General features: G+C 53.5%; 1 protein-coding gene across 4 annotated transcripts in view; it reads left to right on the top strand.

Annotated features, from left to right (window-relative positions):
• Positions 1 to 17,253, top strand: part of SPTBN2 (spectrin beta, non-erythrocytic 2) — a 40,318-nt gene extending 23,065 nt beyond the window's left edge. For all 4 annotated transcript variants that reach the window (XM_014793047.2, XM_087422588.1, XM_087422587.1 and 1 more), the window contains 23 exons: positions 669 to 806; positions 1,180 to 1,936; positions 2,428 to 2,630; positions 3,014 to 3,104; positions 3,347 to 3,493; positions 5,617 to 5,880; positions 7,044 to 7,268; positions 7,590 to 7,679; positions 8,032 to 8,292; positions 8,382 to 8,512; positions 8,746 to 8,950; positions 9,518 to 9,892; positions 10,577 to 10,821; positions 10,908 to 11,046; positions 11,313 to 11,397; positions 11,675 to 11,871; positions 12,213 to 12,355; positions 12,446 to 12,521; positions 12,603 to 12,653; positions 12,869 to 13,089; positions 13,397 to 13,570; positions 14,134 to 14,176; positions 14,513 to 17,253. In XM_014793047.2, coding sequence (XP_014648533.1) covers positions 669 to 806; positions 1,180 to 1,936; positions 2,428 to 2,630; positions 3,014 to 3,104; positions 3,347 to 3,493; positions 5,617 to 5,880; positions 7,044 to 7,268; positions 7,590 to 7,679; positions 8,032 to 8,292; positions 8,382 to 8,512; positions 8,746 to 8,950; positions 9,518 to 9,892; positions 10,577 to 10,821; positions 10,908 to 11,046; positions 11,313 to 11,397; positions 11,675 to 11,871; positions 12,213 to 12,355; positions 12,446 to 12,521; positions 12,603 to 12,653; positions 12,869 to 13,089; positions 13,397 to 13,570; positions 14,134 to 14,176; positions 14,513 to 14,746 — 4,495 coding nt within the window. In that variant the 3' untranslated portion in view covers positions 14,747 to 17,253. The remainder of the gene's footprint in view (positions 1 to 668; positions 807 to 1,179; positions 1,937 to 2,427; positions 2,631 to 3,013; positions 3,105 to 3,346; positions 3,494 to 5,616; positions 5,881 to 7,043; positions 7,269 to 7,589; positions 7,680 to 8,031; positions 8,293 to 8,381; positions 8,513 to 8,745; positions 8,951 to 9,517; positions 9,893 to 10,576; positions 10,822 to 10,907; positions 11,047 to 11,312; positions 11,398 to 11,674; positions 11,872 to 12,212; positions 12,356 to 12,445; positions 12,522 to 12,602; positions 12,654 to 12,868; positions 13,090 to 13,396; positions 13,571 to 14,133; positions 14,177 to 14,512) is intronic.
• The last annotated feature ends 1,997 nt before the right edge of the window (positions 17,254 to 19,250 follow it).

The raw sequence follows: 19,250 nt of genomic DNA on the forward strand, positions 1-19,250 counted from the left end.
ATCCCATGACAGGGGTCAGCAAACTACAACCTTGGGCCAAATCCAGCCTGTTGCCTGTTTTTGTAAATAAAGCTTGATTGGAACAGAGTCAACACTTATTCGTTTCCACATTGTCCCCTGCTGCTTTTGTGCTGGGACAGCAGAGCTGAATACTTGAGACAGAGACCGTATGGCCCACAAAGCCTAAAGTATTTACTAATGGCCCTTTGCAGAAAACATTTGCAGACTCTATGAGAATATAAGTGTCCCTGGGAGAAGTTATGCTTCTCTTCTTTATCACAAATATTTTAGGTTGTTCGTTGGTTTTTAACACGTATTGGTGGATGGGACCCAGGTAGGCGGCTGAGGGGTGAGTCCCAGGAGGCAGAGGGGAGGCTCTGATAAAGACGGGCCTGCGCCAGGGATGAGTTTGACTTGTGCAGCTGTTCCCACCTTCAACTTCCACCGCCTTTTTGAGCAACTCCGGAGATACTAGTTTTTCTACTTGTTTTGGGGGAATTGGGCGCGCCCTGTGACCCACAGATGCTGTGAACCTTGTGGATGAGAAGTGCAGAGCCTCCTAAAAATAAGCCTCGTGTTGACGGAGAGGAGTTTTGTGGGCATCTAAGGGAGGTGGGCCGTGGCATCACTGCCTCTCGGTGTTCATGCCCAGCTCTTTGCCCCTTCAGGTTCGAGACCCTGGAGCCCGAAATGAACGCCCTTGCGGCGCGAATTACTGCTGTGAATGACATTGCAGAGCAGTTGCTGAAGGCCAACCCCCCGGGCAAGGACAGCATTGTCAACACCCAGAAGCAGCTCAACCACAGGTGGGGTGGGGGAGGGCAGGACCAGGGACTGAAACAGTAGGCAGCAGGCAAGATGGCAACCGGAAGCGAGCTCTGTAGGGCATGGAATAGAGGCTACAAATGAGGAGGCAGAGCAGTCTGGAATATGTTGGTGGAGGGGATGATGAAAGAGATAGAAGCAGGGTAAAGGCAGTCTGAAGAGGCTGGTGGCTGGACAGGGAGCAATTAAGAAGGAGTCAAGGGAGGATGAGTGGGAGCAGCCTCTTTAAAACAGCAGAAGCAGGTGGGTAGAATATACCAAAGGAGAGAGAAGCAGGGAAGAAGCTTCCAGATGCACCTGGACAGGGCGAGGAAGCTGAGCAACTCCGAACACCAGGCTCTCCCTCACTCTCAGGTGGCAGCAGTTTCGGTCTCTGGCAGATGGCAAGAAGGCAGCTCTGACGTCAGCCCTGAGCATCCAGAACTACCACTTGGAGTGCACGGAGACCCAGGCCTGGATGAGAGAAAAGACCAAGGTCATCGAGTCCACCCAAGGCCTGGGCAATGACCTGGCCGGCGTGCTGGCGCTGCAGCGGAAGTTGGCCGGCACTGAGCGGGATCTAGAGGCCATCGCCACCCGGGTGGGTGAACTGACTCGAGAGGCAAATGCCCTGGCTGCTGGCCACCCAGCCCAAGCCCCTGCCATCAATGCCCGGCTTGCAGAGGTGCAAGCTGGCTGGGAGGACCTCAGGGCCACCATGCGGCGTCGAGAGGAGTCGCTGGGTGAGGCGCGGCGGCTGCAGGACTTCCTGCGCAGCTTGGATGACTTCCAGGCTTGGCTAGGTCGCACGCAGACCGCTGTGGCCTCTGAAGAAGGGCCGGCCACCCTGCCTGAGGCAGAGGCCCTCCTGGCCCAACACGCAGCCCTGCGGGGAGAGGTGGAGCGAGCCCAGGGCGAGTACAGCCGGCTGCGGGCCTTGGGTGAGGAGGTGACCCGGGACCAGGCCGATCCCCAGTGCCTCTTCCTACGGCAGCGACTGGAAGCCCTGGGAACCGGCTGGGAGGAGCTGGGCCGCATGTGGGGGAGCCGGCAAGGCCGTCTGGCCCAGGCCCATGGTTTCCAGGGGTTCCTGCGCGATGCTCGCCAGGCCGAGGGCGTGCTCAGCAGCCAGGTGAGAGCCTGGGGTCAGGCCGAACCAGGAAGAGGCGGGAACTAGGGACCGTGAAGGAGAATGGTGGCTGGGTGGGGAGGAAAATGGCAGTGGGTAGACTAGTTGCGGAAACAGGATGGACAGGGAGAACGTGTTAGAAAAATACGGGAGTGAAAAAAAAGATGTAAATATAACTTACCCAAACTGACTTAAGAAGAAATAGAAAACCTGGCTTGTCATGTAACTATTAAAAAAATCAAATCAGTAGCTAGAAATAAGATTGAACAGGATTTAGACTGTCAAAGGCCCTCCAGCCCAGCTTCCTTCTAGCTTTCTCCCACACTTTCAGGCACCATCCCCCTCTGTCTTCAGAGCCACACGGTCTGCCCTACCCCAGCCCCTGCCCCTGTCTGGTTGGCCTCAGTGTCTCAGATGTGCCCTTTCAGTAGGTCCCTTCTGAGAGGTTGAGCACTGCTTTGAGAAGTGAGCTCCATATCTCCCCTCCCACACAGGAATATGTTTTGTCTCACACGGAGATGCCGGGGACACTGCAGGGTGCTGATGCTGCCATTAAAAAACTGGAGGACTTCATAAGCACCATGGACGCCAACGGGGAGCTGATCCGCGGGCTCTTGGAGGCCGGGCGCCAGCTGGTGTCTGAGGGCAACATCCATGCCGAGAAGATCCAAGAGAAGGCAGACTCCGTTGAGAGGAGGTATAATGAGGACAGTGGGCAAGTGAGGGGCCCGAGAGGGAAATAAGTGAACACGGGATGGCCTGTTTCACTGATGAAGAAGTTGGAGAACGTGGCACAGGCAGACTAACAGATGGTGGTGGGGAGCTGACAAACGTAAAGAAGGAAGAACCAAGTGATGGGAGAGGGACTAGGCCATGGGCTGAGAAGTTCTGTCTCCCCCACACTGGGGCGAAATGAAGTCTAGGAGAGCTGGACGCTGACATCAGGATTCCTGGGTTGTGTTGTAGTGCTCCCAGAAGGCACTGTCCCCAGAGGAGGAAGACTGAAGTCTTCTAGGTTAGTTAGAGGGTTATAACCCTTTCACAACAAGTTCAAGGGCTTCACAAGGGGCTGTCTTACAGACACAGGAAGAATCAGGAAGCAGTGCAGCAGCTCCTGGGCCGTGTTCGGGACAACCGAGAGCAGCAGCATTTCTTACAAGACTGTCATGAGGTGGGGCTCTCAGTTCCCCTGTGTCTCCTCTGACATTCCCTAGCCATCCCTTTCCCACAACACCCTCACTCTTTGAGCCTAGACTAAGTCCACTGCAGTGTCACATGAGCATGTGGACCCCCTTCATGGCTTCTCCCCACATCCACCACTTCTGGCTCACCCTTGCCTCCTCTGTGCTTCACTCTTCCCTCCTTCTGAAATGTACTCTGCCCTCCTCCATCCCTGCTCTGTGCTTGGTCCAGCTGAAACTCTGGATTGACGAGAAGATGCTGACAGCCCAGGACGTGTCCTATGATGAGGCCCGCAACCTGCACACCAAATGGCAGAAGCACCAGGCGTTCATGGCTGAGCTGGCCGCCAACAAGGACTGGTTGGACAAGGTGGACAAGGTGAGTGGTGTGATGGGAGCACGAGAAGAGAGCCTCTGGGGCCTCCTCCAGGCAGGGTCCTGGCCACAGTGCAGGGGAGGGTCCCGCCTTCAGGATATGACTCTTTCAGAGTTAGAGATCAGGGGGCCTCTGGTGCCAAACCCCCAGGGTGGAAAGTTATGGTCTGGGAACAAACGTCTTAGGTCTACGGATGGTGACTCTAGAACTTTGAGAAAGTACAAATTAGTAGAGAACCAAACTGCAGCTTTGGGTCAAGACAATAACTATCCCTGGGTCCAGAGCTGGATGACACTCTTCAAGAGAGATCAGCAAACTTCTGTAAAGGGAGAGATGGTAAATATTTTAGGCTTTGTGGGCCATACAGTTTCTGCTGTGACTGCTCAACTCTGCCACTGTAGTGCAAAAGCAGCCATAGAGAATACAGAAACAAATGAGTATAGCTGTGTTCCAATAAAACTTCATTTATAAAAACAGGCAATGGGCCAGACTGGGCCTGCAGGCCACAGTTTGCCAACCCTGGCTTTTGAGTCTTGCTGTTCTTGGTACTTGGTCTCCCACTCAGTTCTTCCTCAAGAGCTGAGCACCAGTAAAACTTTATTTCAACTCAGCAAGTATTCCTGGACAACAGTGTGTGTGCTCAGCACTCTGCTAGGTGCCACAAGGTATATAAAAAGACACTTTCCTTCCCTCAAGGGCATGATGGTTGGGGAGAGGAGGAGACCAGTGTGTATTCAGTTTTTCCATTTGTTCAGCAAATACTTAGTTGGTGCTATTGTATGCAAAGCATTGTATTAGGCACTGAGCAGGGAATGAAGGTGATTCCATTGCAGGCTCCGCTCTCGAGGAATGACACTGTAGCCAGGGTGAGACATACACAAATAGCTAAATTAAATCCACAGCAGAATATAGCAAGTGCAATAAGAGAGAGCCCGATAAAGCCTGGGCGCTAAGGAGAGAGATGTGAGACTCCTAGAAGCAGGTGCCTCCAGGGCAGTCCACCAAGGACGAGGAGAATTTGGACAAGCAGAGATAATGGGGGAAGGATGTTTCTAGGTGGAGAAGAGAGTGTGAACAGGAAACCAGAGGTGTGGAAGTGGGGTGCCTGTATGGGAGCAAGGGGGTAAGTCAGTCTGGGGGCCCCATGGAAGAAAAGATGGGAAGAGCCTGCAGGGCCAGGTCATGTAAGCCCTGATCACTCCATAAGGACTGTGTGTCGAAGTGTGGCTTGTGCTGAAGGTTTGTGCAGTTACCCAAGCAGTGCTAGACTCCACCGCTCTTCATCTTGGCAGCTATGTATAAAATGGCCTGAAGGCGGTGTCTTGGTTTGTGTTCCCCTAGAAGCAGACCCTGAAACAAGGCTTCCAGTGCAGCCCACTTATATGGGAGGTGATTGCCAGAAACACCAGTAGGACAGTGGGGAGATGAGACGGAGAAGGGAAGGTAGTCAATAAAGGGCCCATTGCCATGCTAGTCATCCCAGTGGGCAACTGACGCTCAGTCCTGGTGGGGCACCTGGGAGACGGTGTAAAACGTGCATCAGAGTTATCCCAACCAAAGCACAAGGATGCCGAGTGTTTGTCCACCGGCTCCCTGTCTGTTACTAGTTGAGGGCTGCTTCTGGGGGCAATAACTCTCTGGCACTTCCAGCCTGCCTTGCATGCAGGTCAAGAGGCCATGCTTCCCTCACATCCCTGGAAACAAAAGTTCTCAAGCAGAAAGGCTTGGAGTGGGGAGACCAGGTGGGACTCACTTGTGAGAGTTCAGGTGAGGGGTAATGAGCTGAGAAACACGAATGATAGCAAATAATACAAGACCACCTGCAGTATACCACCAGAAACCACAGCACTAGGGACTCAAAATGAGGAAAGAGCACAGTGGTTTCTTAGTTGAAAGGGGGTTTGAGCTGGACCTTGAAGGAGGAGTAGGGCTTAATCAGCAGTGAGGGTAGGGAAGTTTAGAGGGGTTTCAAACCTTTGAGAAGAGCATGGTAAGGAGCACACACAAGAACTTGGAATTATTGCCCACACTTCAGGTCTCCACTGCCCTTTAGGTGCCCGGTCTACTCTCAGCCTGTAGAGTTCAGTGCTGTCTAATTCTGACACTTACACCTTCTTCGCACCCAGGAGGGGCGGGAGCTGACCCTCGAGAAGCCGGAGCTGAAGGTTCTGGTCTCAGAGAAGCTGGAGGACCTGCACAAGCGCTGGGACGAGCTGGAGACCACCACCCAGGCCAAGGCCCGCAGCCTCTTTGATGCCAACCGAGCCGAGCTGTTCGCCCAAAGCTGCTCTGCCCTGGAGAGCTGGCTGGAGAGCCTGCAGGCCCAGCTGCACTCGGACGACTATGGCAAGGACCTCACCAGCGTCAACATTCTGCTCAAGAAGCAGCAGGTGTGTTGCGGGCGTTTGATGGGGATGGTGAACAGCAGAAGAAAGGAAGAGGGAGTCTATAGCTTTTGGGAGGTCGTTCTCAGGCCTTGCAGACAACATCTTTACTGATATTTCTCCAAGTGATTTCCATGGGCCACCATATCAGAATCTCTAGGAGTGTGTATCAGTCATAGTAGTCAGGAGACAGAACCCACATTCTAACTTGAACAAGGAAACTTTAGTAAAAACAAGCATTAATTAGTAAAACGTAGTTAGCCACCAAAGGGGTAAAGAGAACTCCAAAGCAGGGATCAGAAAACACTTTTCTATAAAGGGCCAGGCAGTAAATATTTTGGGTTCTGTGTGTCATATGGCCTCTGTCACAACTATTCAACTCTGTCCTTGTAGGGTAAAAGCAGCCATAGACAAAACGTGAAAGAATGGGTGTGGCTGTGTGCCAATAAAACTTTATTTACAAAAACAGGCAGGGGCCTGGATTTGCTGATCCCTGCTCTAAAGAATCCAGGAATAGCAAATGCAAGGAGCAACTACTACCTCTAGGGCTGAGGAGGAGTACCCAAGGAAGGAACGAGATACCCTCGCCCAACCCCAAGGCTGGAGTTTCAGACCTCATTGGAAGGGGCAGAGGCCCGCTGGATGGCATAGAATTTTGCTAGGGTATCATGGCCCCAGCAGGTCTGAAGCTGGCAGGCCAAGGCTGGCCAGCAGGAAGTTGCCACTGGGATGCCAGTAAAACTTGCTGGAGGGTGAGAGCCAGGAAAGGCACTCTGGAACCATAAATAGAAGCCCCTTCCTCTCCTGTACGTTGTGGTGTCCCTCCAGCGCCCTCTACTGACAAGGCTTAGCATTGTACCAGCGGGCAAAGGAGAAATGTTACAGGGTCCAGTTTCACCAGCTCAAAACAGGGAAAGATGGATTTGGAACTGAGGTGGATTTGGGACTGAGAGGCAATAAATTGATAACTGCCACAGTTAACATGCCCCCCTGGATTTTTATGTATATTAATGTTTGAGATCCACTGCTCTAGGTCGCACAGGGATACTCTCCCTGGGGTGAGCCCCTGCAGATGAGAAATCGTGATTGGCTTAATATAGACCAGCGTCTCCTCTGAGTTGGAAAGCAGAAGGTGGCGATAACACCCGCTTCCTCTTCCGGGTTGGCAGATGCTGGAACGGGAGATGGCCGTGCGAGAGAAGGAGGTGGAGGCCATCCAGGCCCAGGCGAGGGCGCTGGCCCAGGAAGACCAGGGTGCGGGGGAGGTGGAGAGGACCTCCAGGGCTGTTGAGGAGAAGTTCAGGGCCCTGTGCCAGCCCATGAAGGAGCGCTGCCAGCGCCTGCAGGCCTCCCGTGAGCAGCACCAGTTCCACCGGGACGTGGAGGATGAGATCGTGAGTCACTAGGATCTGCGATGGGGTGGAGTCATCATCATGGCAAGTTGTCCCCTGCCTTATGGCTTTCTAGTCTCCTTCCTGGATGCTGGGGAGATGCCAGAAGCGCCCTGTTTTCTCTTCCGTTTGGCATTGAAAATCAACCATCTAAGGACACTTGGGGATGTCCTCTAGGTCCCTTTATCCCAGAACCAGAGATGACCATTCCCAGCACGCACATGCCAGAAGCCCTAGAAAACCCCTCCCCAGGTATCCTCACTGTCCACCCCCTATCATTCGCTTTGCCCTCTGGACCTCCACTGACCCCTCTTTCTCCTCCAGTTGTGGGTGACGGAGCGGCTACCCATGGCTAGTTCCATGGAACATGGCAAGGACCTGCCCAGTGTCCAGCTCCTCATGAAGAAGAACCAGGTGAGGCAGAGGCTAAAGGAAAAGTTCCAAGAGCCTCCCCATACTTGGAAGTTTGTTCCTTCTTAAGACCTGGGGTTTCTGTGGCTCCCCCTCAATGCTGTGTGTAATCCTAGACTTCAGTGTTTTGCCTTTCTTCACCGCGGAGGGTGGGTTCCCTCTGTAGGAGATCCTGTGTATTGAAGGGGAATCACCATCACATCCTTGGGCCAGAAAAGAGGGGACATGATGAGGACTCTGGAAGGAAGAGAAGCGAGAGCATGGCGGGCTTGATGTTGAGTAGGTGTAAGGAGGGATGTGGGTGAGGGGTCCCTGAGCAAGCCTTTCAGTGTTTCCTCTTCTGTGCTGTGGACAGACCCTGCAGAAGGAGATCCAGGGCCACGAGCCGCGGATTGCGGACCTGAAGGAGCGGCAGCGTGCTCTGGGGGCGGCGGCGGCAGGCCCGGAGCTGGCCGAGCTACAGGAAATGTGGAAACGCCTGGGCCACGAGCTGGAGCTTCGAGGGAAGCGACTTGAGGAGGCCCTGCGGGCCCAGCAGTTCTACCGTGACGCCGCCGAGGCGGAGGCCTGGATGGGCGAGCAGGAGTTACACATGATGGGCCAGGAGAAAGCCAAGGTGACAGCCAGGGGGGAGCTCAGGCTGCGTGGCTGCTTCTTTCCTCCCCCTGACCCCTGCTCCCTGATGCCCACTGTCCCTTCCCCCAGGACGAGCTGAGTGCCCAGGCAGAGGTGAAGAAGCATCAGGTATTGGAGCAAGCCCTGGCTGACTACGCCCAGACCATCCACCAGCTGGCAGCCAGCAGCCAGGACATGATTGACCATGACCACCCAGAGAGGTGAGCGCAGCGGGCAGCAAGGGCCCCAGCCCCTGGGGGAGAGCGGATCCTGTTCCAGGAAGGTGCAGGGATTGCAGAGTCTTCTGTAGTACATGTGTACAAAACCATCTAGAAAGCTGAGAAGCAGGGACTTGGCAAGTAGTTGGGGGGCTAAGAGGGACAGGACTCTATGGAATAGGCTAGGGATCAGAACAATGTGTCCTGAGTCCTGCGGTGCCTCCCCACCCCCATAGCACGCGGATATTGATCCGCCAAGCCCAGGTGGACAAGCTGTACGCCAGCCTGAAGGAGCTGGCCGGCGAGCGGAGGGAGCGCCTGCAGGAGCACTTACGGCTGTGCCAGCTCCGCCGCGAGCTGGATGACCTGGAGCAGTGGATCCAGGAGCGCGAGGTGGTGGCAGCCTCCCACGAGCTGGGCCAGGACTACGAGCATGTGACTGTGAGTGTGGGGAGGACACCGGCCTCAGGTCAGCTCCGGGAAGAGTAGAGGACCCCTTGGGAGACTGGGGCCTCATCCAGGGAAGAGACAAGGTGGAGGGGGCACAAGATCAGGCTGAGCAGCACTGTCCTCCGGGGTTTTGAGGTATTTAATTTGAAGACGTGTGCAGACAGGAGGACATGGGGCTGAGCGTAGATGCGGGCAAGAAGGAAATTACCGGTCGCTCTTTTCCAACAGAACTCAACAGTGAGGGGGGCCTTGAGATTCCTCTCCACAGTTTGAACCCACATTGGTGCAGAAATAATGGACCATAGTTAGGGGATCTTTGTGTGAAGGCTAAAGGTTCTGAGTATGCTCAACACCTTTGTTGGGGGCTGGGGGTGCCAGTCCATCAGGGTCAATAGGAAGCCATTCTGTCGGGTTGCTTCTGCTCGTTAACTCAGCCCTGCTGAAGAAGCCTATTTTCCCCAAGTGGCCCAGGGGACAGAAGCGGGTTCCCAGTTTGGGGTGAGAGGACTCGCTCCACCAGTGTCACAGCGTTGTCCATGCAACTGCTTCTTCCCCCAGATGCTCCGGGACAAATTCCGAGAGTTCTCCCGAGACACGAGCACCATTGGGCAGGAGCGTGTGGATAGCGCCAACGCACTGGCCAACGGGCTCATCGCCGGGGGCCATGCCGCCCGGGCCACCGTGGCCGAGTGGAAGGACAGTCTCAACGAGGCCTGGGCTGACCTGCTGGAGCTGCTGGACACGCGCGGTCAGGTGCTGGCGGCCGCACACGAGCTGCAGCGCTTCCTGCACGGGGCCCGCCAGGCCCTGGCGCGGGTGCAGCACAAGCAGCAGCAGCTTCCTGACGGCGCCGGCCGGGACCTCAACGCCGCCGAGGCCCTGCAGCGCCGACACTGTGCCTTTGAGCACGACATCCAGGCCCTCAGCGCCCAGGTCTGACCCCAGACTGAGGAGGTGGGGGGTGGCTTGGAGGAGACTTTGTGGGAAACAGGGGAAGGGGTCCCTCAGAAGTGCTGGGTGGAGGGCATCCTCTGGAGGGCCACTTAGGGATGAGGTTAGAATGGTTCCAGGAAGACACCTCTGGCCAGGGGACATCTAGCTACCCCATTCACACCTTTAATGACAAGGCTCCTTTGAGGGCCCATGACATTTTCAGATGGTCTCAATAGCTAGAAGATTCTTCATGTTGTACTAAAATCTACCTGTTGATCCCACTCAGGCTCTAGACCCACACAAAATAAGCATAGATCCTTCCTCCAACAGTTTAAACCCAGTCGGCCCCCATCCAAGTCCCTTCTTCAGGCTGAAAATCTCCTTCTATCCATCTTTGAGGTCCCTCATGTCATGGACAGGCCTCTGAGAGCTCAACTGGCTAGTTGCCCTTTTAAAGGGTTGACCCCTTCCCAGGCTAAGCCTAAGCCCCCAGATGAGACCCAACAGGGCAGAGTGGGACAGGGCTTACTCTGGGCACCAGCCTTCTTCTTCCCCAGCCCCCCACCCTCTGCTTCTCTGGCTGGTAAAATGGGCAGGAGGTGGAGAACGGAGGCCAGGACCAAGGAAGACTGCAGCTCCCCAGGGTGTCTGAGCGCTTCCTGACTCTTAGCTGGGGCCATGCAGGTCCAGCAAGTCCAGGACGATGGCCACCGGCTCCAGAAGGCTTACGCCGGAGACAAGGCCGAGGAGATCGGCCGCCACATGCAAGCTGTGGCTGAGGCCTGGGCCCAGCTTCAGGGAAGCTCTGCCGCCCGCCACCAGCTGCTCGTGGACACCACGGACAAGTTCCGCTTCTTCAAGGCTGTCCGCGAGCTGATGCTGTGGATGGACGGGGTTAACCTGCAGATGGATGCCCAGGAGCGGCCTCGGTGAGGCCCGGGGGCCTCCAAGGGTTTTGGGCTGGTGGCTGAGATAGGGTTGTGGGCAGCGGGTGATGTGGTCTCTGTACCCCCAGGGATGTGTCCTCTGCAGACCTGGTCATCAAGAACCACCAGGGCATCAAGGCAGAGATAGAGGCCAGGGCCGACCGCTTCTCCTCCTGCATCGACATGGGACAGGGGCTGCTTGCCAGGAGCCACTACGCGGCTGAGGAGGTGGGTGAGGCCTGGGCGCAGCTGGGGTGTCATCACTCGGGAGGCCTTAATGCTGATTTCTCCTCTTTCTGCTTCCTCTCATTCTTTCTTCGCAGAAACCTTTCACTGTCTCTCCCTTCAGCGCTGTTCAGGGATTTCCTACATTTCCTCTTTCCCCCAGAACCGTCTGCCTCTTGAAGTCAGAAGTCACTAGTTCCCCCATGTGCATCCCCCCAGGGACCCTGGAAAAGCCCCACTGGGTACTAACTCACATCTCTGTCCCCTAGATCTCAGAGAAGCTGTCTCAGCTGCAGGCACGGCGCCAGGAGACAGCAGACAAGTGGCAGGAGAAGATGGACTGGCTCCAGCTTGGTGAGCCACTGTGGGGGCCCAGAACCTGGCTGAGGGCACTAGGCCCTGGGAGGAGGGGCTGGGGTCTTATACCCTGTGGTTTCCAGAGTAGGTAAGACCAGGAATCCTGGGCATGGGATTCAAGGCACCCACCCTTGGCACCGCCTGGCTCTGCCCTGTGCTCCAGCTCTGGAGCAGCAGCTTTCTCTGTGTCCCTGCTCTTGAAGTGCCATGGCTACGGTGCCCTGCCAGTGCCCACTCTGACTTGCCATCTCCCTGTGACCCCCAATCCCTGCAGTTTTGGAGGTGCTCGTGTTTGGGAGAGACGCAGGTATGGCGGAGGCCTGGCTGTGCAGCCAGGAGCCGTTGGTGCGAAGTGCTGAGCTGGGTTGCACAGTTGATGAAGTTGAGACCCTCATCAAGCGGCACGAGGCCTTCCAGAAGTCAGCGGTGGCCTGGGAGGAGCGGTTCAGCGCGCTGGAGAAGCTCACCGCGGTGAGGGCTCCAGGACCCCCAGAACGCCCGCCCCATCCCACTGCCCCCAGCCTTGTGCTCTCTCCTGCTTGGAGAAGACATTTCTACTCTGCCCATTGCACCAGCATCTCCCAGGTGGGAGCTGAGAGTGCCATGCTGTCACCACAGCTTTAGGAGTCATCAGTTCCCTTGGGTGATGCTAAGAGACACCATCCTCCCCCGTTGCTTCTAATCCCCACCTTCTTTTGGAATTATATTCTCCATCCTTCCTGTCTCATCAGATTCAAGCTGAGCCATTTCAGCTTTTCCTAACACCCCTTAAATGAGAACTTCTATGCTCTGATCTCTGAATTTTTTGACAGCTGGAGGAGCAGGAGAAGGAACAGAAAAGAAAGAGGGAGGAGGAGGAACGGAGGAAACAGCCCCCCCCTCCAGAGCCCACAGCCAGTCTGCCTGAAGGGGCCCTGGTGGACAGCCAGACAGCTCCTGATGCTCCCTGGGACAGGTGAGAGCTGGGACACTGGGGGTAAGGGGATGACACTGAGCCTGAGCAACCCGAGGACTCACCATTCTGTGTCACCTTCTGCTGTTCCAGAACCCACCCCCGGCTACCAGCATCCACACAGCCAGCCAGCGTTAATGGCGTCTGCACAGATGCAGAGTCCCCACAGGTGACACCCCCGCCCCGTGCGCCCCCTTCAGAATCTTAGCCCCCCCCTTGCACACCATCTTACAGCTTCTTGTCATTGTAGCCCCTGTTGGAACAACAAAGGCTTGAGCAGGGCAGCCTCCCAGAAAGGCCTGTGAGTTTCTCTTGGAGGTGTGGGTGTTGATAACTGGGAGATGAAGGGACAAAGAGGGGTGTGAGCTGGGTGGGGGGGATACTGGGGATGGGAGAGGGCAGAGGCTCAAAGGAAACTTGGGGGTGGGGAGACCAGCTCTTGGACTTCAAGCTTCAGGACACCATGTTAGGTATCGTCCATCTCATCCTTTGATACTGACACTGTTTTCCCAACAGGGGTCTGGCGCAGGGGAGGAGGCCAACGGACCACGGGGAGAGAGGCAGACCCAGACTCGGGGCCCAGCCCCTCCTGTAATGCCCCAGAGCCGGTCATCTGAGTCAGCCCGGGTTGCCACCTTGCCCCCTCGAGGCCCGGAGCTCTCCGCCCAGGAGCAGATGGAGGGGATGCTATGCCGAAAACAGGAAATGGAGGCCTTTGGCAAGAAGGCTGCCAACAGGTGTGGGGTCTGGCCACGCAGCGCTGTGGCCTCTTCAGTTCCTGCCTTCTTAAGAAGCTTCCCTGGAACCTCTTCCTAGATAGAGGGGAAGGGTGCCCTGTAGGAGGGGCCTCCTCTGGGAAAGGGGTGGGGCTCAGGGGCAGAGTGGGGCCTCAGTGGGGGCCAGGAGGGTGTAAAGACAATGGGCCTAATGACAGGAGTGGCACCGAAAGTCTTAGGACACCCAAGCTATTCCCAGGGTTACAGGCCCCACAAAGGCCGGTCATTCACCCGCCTCGCTTCGTCACCTGCACCATGTCCCTCCCAGGTCATGGCAGAACGTGTACTGCGTCCTGCGGCGTGGGAGCCTCGGCTTTTATAAGGATGCGAAGGCAGCCAGCACGGGTGTGCCATATCATGGAGAAGTGCCTGTCAGCCTGGCCAGGGCCCAGGGCAGCGTCGCCTTTGATTATCGAAAACGCAAACATGTCTTCAAGCTGGGGTAGGAGGGGAACCGGACTCTCAGGATGGGAGGGGAAGTTGAAGTGGTTAAGGTGAAGGGGAGCCATGAGCTAGGTCCGGAGGGAACAGAGTTACAGAGCCAGGCCTCTGGGGACAGAGATGGAGATGAGGGAGAGGTGAGGGATTCTGGCTGCATTCCACACGAAGGGGAGCAGGAGCACGGAGACGCAGGCCTGATGGCTGATGATGTCACACTGAAAGCTTATCCTGGGTAGGAAATCTGAAGGCAGGGTGCTGGCACTCCCCTGCTTCCAGGCGCCTCCAGGGGCCTGCCCCTGCGTGCCAGCAAGCAGCCAGAGCAGGAGGCACGGCCTGGGATGGAAATGAACTCACCCTGGTCCTCGGCAGCCAGTCAGGAAGGATTTGCTTTTGCACAGTCCTGGGAATCTGAAGAATGTGCAGAACATGTCTGATCTGGCTCTGAGGGCTGCAGCCAGCATGTTCTCCAGCCTGGTCCCTGGGTGATTACTGAGCTCGCACCAGCACTGATCTGGCCAATCCAGATTCTCAGCTCTGCTCTGAGGTTTCTCTCTCTCTCAACAGCTTGCAGGATGGAAAAGAATACTTATTCCAGGCCAAGGATGAGGTGAGCTGTTCCCTTCTCCTCCCGTGTCCCCGTCTCTCTGTGCGACTCTTAGGACCCTCTGTTTGCAGATACCCCTTTCTTCTCTCTCCTCTCTCCTTTTCCTTGTCAAGTGTCTCATTCTTTGTAATCAGACAACCCACAATGTGCCTACTGGATGTTTGTGAAGGCCCCACAAAAACACATTCCCTATCTTAAAGGGGTCTTTTTCTCCAGTGAGACGAAACAGTCCAATTGTTTCTCTGCCGCCTCCTCTTCAGCTTCCCTGCTGTCCGCAGGCCGGCAGCCTCCTTGCAGCTGCCTTGAAGCTGACCGGTTGTCTCTCCATGCCCCCTGCAGGCAGAGATGAGCTCGTGGCTGCGGGTGGTGAATGCGGCCATTGCCACTGCGTCCTCTGCCTCTGGAGAGCCTGAAGAGCCAGCAGTGCCCAGTGCCACCCGGGGCATGACCCGGGCCATGACCATGCCCCCCGTATCACCAGTTGGGGCTGAGGGCCCTGTCGTCCTTCGCAGCAAGGATGGCAGGGAACGAGAGCGAGAAAAACGCTTCAGCTTCTTCAAGAAGAACAAGTAGCTGGGGGCCAGACTCCCAGGCCAGCTCCCTCCCTCTGTTCAGGAAACTGCCAGGGACTGTCGACAGGGACCACTCTCTTGTCAGGACAACTGCCTGCTGCTAGGGTCTGTTGCCAAGGTCAACCCATCACCAGGAACTGTCTCTGGGGACAAGTCAGTGTTCCCAAGGGCAACCCCTCTCTTCTGCTATTTAATTCCAGACTGGTGGTGGGACCCAGGCAAGGCCCGATTCCACTCCCCCAACTTCTCTTTTCCCCAGCCTTACGCCTCTGTCCCCCACCACTGTGCGGACAGCGCCGCACCCTCACCATAGGCCATGTGGGGAATGGCTGCCCCTGGGGACCAGCCAGGAACCTCTCAGAGCTGAAGCAGGACCTGGGGGCAAGATGGCCAGATGACAGAGTCAGAGACACTGAAGCTCCCCCTTCCCGTCCCTCCTCATCCTCTGACTCGAGCAGCCACTCCTCCAGCGACTCTCAATGGCTTCCAGGTGTGAGTTGTTTAGGGACAACCACAGCCTTGAGTCTGGCCAAGGAGGTGATTAAAGAGCTCAGCTTCTCTTACTGCCTCTGGGTGTCTTTGCTTTCCTGACCACAAGCTTCTCTGCCTATGCCGGGTTCTTCCCTTTGGCTCTGGTCTCCTGGGTGTCAGGTTTCCACTCCGCCCCCAGCCTCCAAGCCCTCAAAGAACCACATTATTTTGAGAGCCTCCCTACCTTGGTCTCATTTCCCCATGATAATGACTCCTGGTTGCTGGGTTGACCAATGTCAAGCCTCTTTTTAGACCAAAGAAGTTCACCATGGGTCAAGATGATGTTAACAAGCAGTATTAATGTTAAAAGGCAGTGAACGACTACTTCCCTGTGCACAACCTTCTTCACTCGTGATTCTCTCAACTGTTTTCAAAAATGAAAGACTGAAGAGCATTGACACAACCTAGTCTCAGCCACTGCTCAGCCTGACAGTGGAGAGCGGAGCACATAGGGGGTGATTACTGACCCCTCTTTCTGTCCCCTCCCCAGTAGAGAGGATCAAGGGAGTTCAGACAGGGATCTGATAAGTGGCAGGTTCCCAATTCACTGACCAATAGAAGGACATCACCCTGGGAAGCCACAAGGTACATCCTAAGTCTGTAAATACACAAACACACACTGGAGAATGTATTCTAGATCTAGTGAAGTATGAAAAAGGGAGCAGGTGGCTTTCTCCCTTCTCTCTGACTTGGCAACTGGAGGTTTCAGGGCAATAGTATTTGCCTTGGTGGCCTCCTACAGGAAAAGCTTTGTCCTTTCATGGTTTCCCATACATACAGTAACAACCATTTCTTTTCGGGGCTCAGAGAAGATCTTTCTGGGAAAGCAGCCCCATCTTCAGCGTAATCAGCCGAGGTCCCTGGCTTAGCAGACCCCCCGACTATCATCAGCCATGACAAAGAGAGGGTCAGGTGTGTGCAGGCCCAGGACTAGCACAACACAGCCCCAGAATGGCCTCCAAATGTGAGATCTGGTAGACCAGATAGCCCACAGGATAATTACCCTTTTCTCCTAACAAAAACAGATTCAGAAGTATTCCACTGTAAATATGTGGATAAATGTAACTGGAACAATCTGTCGGGGGACTAAAGGGAATAATAGCACTACAACCTTCACTTGTTCTTCAGGTACAACTGTAAAATCACCACTGTATGAGGGAAGAGAAAGTCATACATTGTGGAGTGCTCAGGGAATCTGGGTATCTACCCTCCCAAGGTGGCAAGCCTGGTGGTTGAGGGGGAAAGCAATAATTTGAAATTTAGAAGGAAATGTATACGGGGGTGAGAAATTAATGGAGAAATTATGCTAACATGTAAAATGCAAGTATATATAGGGCAGCCAGGTGAAGTGGTCCTGCGGAATGCAGTCAGTCACTGTGAATGGAGAATTAATGAAGATATGGTGTGAGCATCATCTACATACACGTGGCAGGTGAAGCTACCTGAGTGCATGAATCCTTAAGGACAGGCTATAGAAGAGGATAAGCATAAGGTCAGGAAGTAAGTCTTGGGAGACAGCTTCAGATATGAGTAGAAGAAAAGAAATGTTCCAGGAAAGATGACAGAATGGAATGGGGTAGTGAGGGATATGAAACAGGTTAGAGCCCAAAAATGGAATAATGCAGGCACCACAAATCAGTGGGGAAATATGGACAGATAAAAATGCATTAATTATTTAGAGGAAAAATGTGTGTGCATTCTTACCTAACACCACCTCCAAGGGTGAAGTCTAGGTCTGTGCTGTCCAATACAGTAGCCATGAGCCACATGGGGCTACCGAGCCCTTGAAATGTGGCGAAGCCAACCTCAGATGTGCTGTGTCAAATGCTCACCGGATTTCGAAGACTGAAGGGGAAAAAAAGAATTTAAAATATCTCAATAATTTTTATATTGGTTGTATATTGAAATGATATTTTAGCTATATTGGGTGTCAAAAGAATTAAAGTTAATTTCAACTGTTTCATTTTACTTTTTAAATGTGTTTACTAGAAAATTTCAAATTACATATGTGGCTGACATTTATTTGTATTTGGGCAGCACTGCTCTAAAGGGACTGCAGACCTAAATGGGAAAGGTAAAATCATTAATGTTAATAGAAGAAAATGTAGGAGAATATGTTTGTGACTCGGGGGGCAGAAAATGACATATAAAACTCAAAAGCACAAATTTTAAGATAAAGATTGATTGATTACATAAAAACTAAGGATTTCTGTTCAATGACGGACATCACGGACAAAGTTAATAATATGGTGAAATAAGATATTTGAAACCAATGAGAGCTTAATATCTAGAATATACAAGAAAATCCTGCAAATTAACAAGGAGACTGCAACCTAATAAGAAAGATGGGCAAAAGATATGAATAGGAAATTTAAAGAAGAGTAAACCCAAAAAACTTAAGAACAAGAAGAGATACTTAAAATCATTAATAATCAGAGAAATGCAAATTAAAGCAACAGTGATATATCACTTTATACCTATTAGACTGGCAAAAATTACAAAGCTGGATAATGTCAAACACTGGCCGAGATGTTGAGACACAGGGCCCCTCACGTGCTGCAGGTGGTACCGTTTTGCCAAAGAACGAGCTGGCACTACTTAGACAAGTTAGTTCCATGTATACCCCAGGACCCAGCAACCTAGCAATTCTACCTCTGGGTTTATACCCCTCAAATTCTCACAGGGATCCATTAGGGCACACAACTAACATAAAGGTGTTAATTACAATTCTTTTTATAATGGCGGGGAGTTGGAGGCAACTTGAGTGTCCTACACCCAGAGATGGAGAGGAAATTGTAGTGGTTGCACACTATGGAATATTAGTGGTTAGCTATCACACAGCAACATAATGCTTACTGAAAAAAGTAAAACGATGAGCTATACAACACAATTTACATAAATTAATTTACCTAAATGAACAATAAGTGGACCTTGTTTAGATCCGTATTAGAAGAAACCAACTGTAAAAAGACATATTTGCAACAATCTAGGAGAAATGTTAACATAAATATTAGGTATTATTAGCATAGCATAGCGCTGAGGTTTTAATTAGAGGCAGATAGTGAAGTCCTCATGGGCAAAATGACATTACATCTGGGATGTGCTTTTAAAAACTCCAGCCAGGGGCCGGCCCGGTGGCACAAGCAGTTAAGTGTTTGTGCTCCGATGCGGCGGCCCCGGGTTCTCCGGTTTGGATCCCGGGTACGCACTGAGGCACCGCTTGGCAAGCAATGCTGTGGCGGGGTCCCACATAAAGTGGAGGAAGAGGGCCGGGCCCGTGGCTTAGCAGTTAAGTGCCCGCGCTCCGCTGCTGGCGGCCAGGATTCGGATCCCGAGCGCACACCGACGCACCGCTTCTCCGGCCATGCTGAGGCCGCGTCCCACATACAGCAACTAGAAGGATGTGCAGCTATGACATACAACTATCTACTGGGGCTTTGGGGGAAAAAATAAATAACTAAAAATTATAAAATAAATAAATAAATAAAGTGGAGGAAGGGGGCCGGCCGGTGGCGCAAGCAGTTAAGTGCGCGCGCTCTGCTGCGGTGGCCCGGGGTTCGCAGGTTTGGATCCCGGGCACGCACCAACGCACCGCTTGTTAAGTCATGCTATGGTGGCGTCCCATATAAAGTAGAGGAGGAGAGGCACGGATATTAGGCCAGGGCCAGTCTTCCTCAGCAAAAAACAAGAGGAAGATTGGCAGATGTTAGCACAGGTCTGATCTTCCTCACAAAACAAAAAAAAACCTCCACCCAAAAAAAAGAAAAGGAGAGGGGTTAGACGAAATAAGATCAGCAAGATGTTGATAACTGTCAAAGCTGGGTAAAATGTCCATGAGGAGTTCATCATAATATTCTCTGTGCCTTTTTGAAAATCTCCACAACAAAATATGTTTAAAGATGAAAAAAGCAAACGTGCACTAGAAAGACATGTCTTGCAAGAAGACAGACAGACAAAATAATACACATTAAACT

Source organism: Ceratotherium simum, chromosome 34, assembly GCF_057802395.1.
Source record: "Ceratotherium simum simum isolate JZ-2026a chromosome 34, ASM5780239v1, whole genome shotgun sequence".
In the NCBI taxonomy this organism is placed as follows: Eukaryota; Metazoa; Chordata; class Mammalia; order Perissodactyla; family Rhinocerotidae; genus Ceratotherium; species Ceratotherium simum.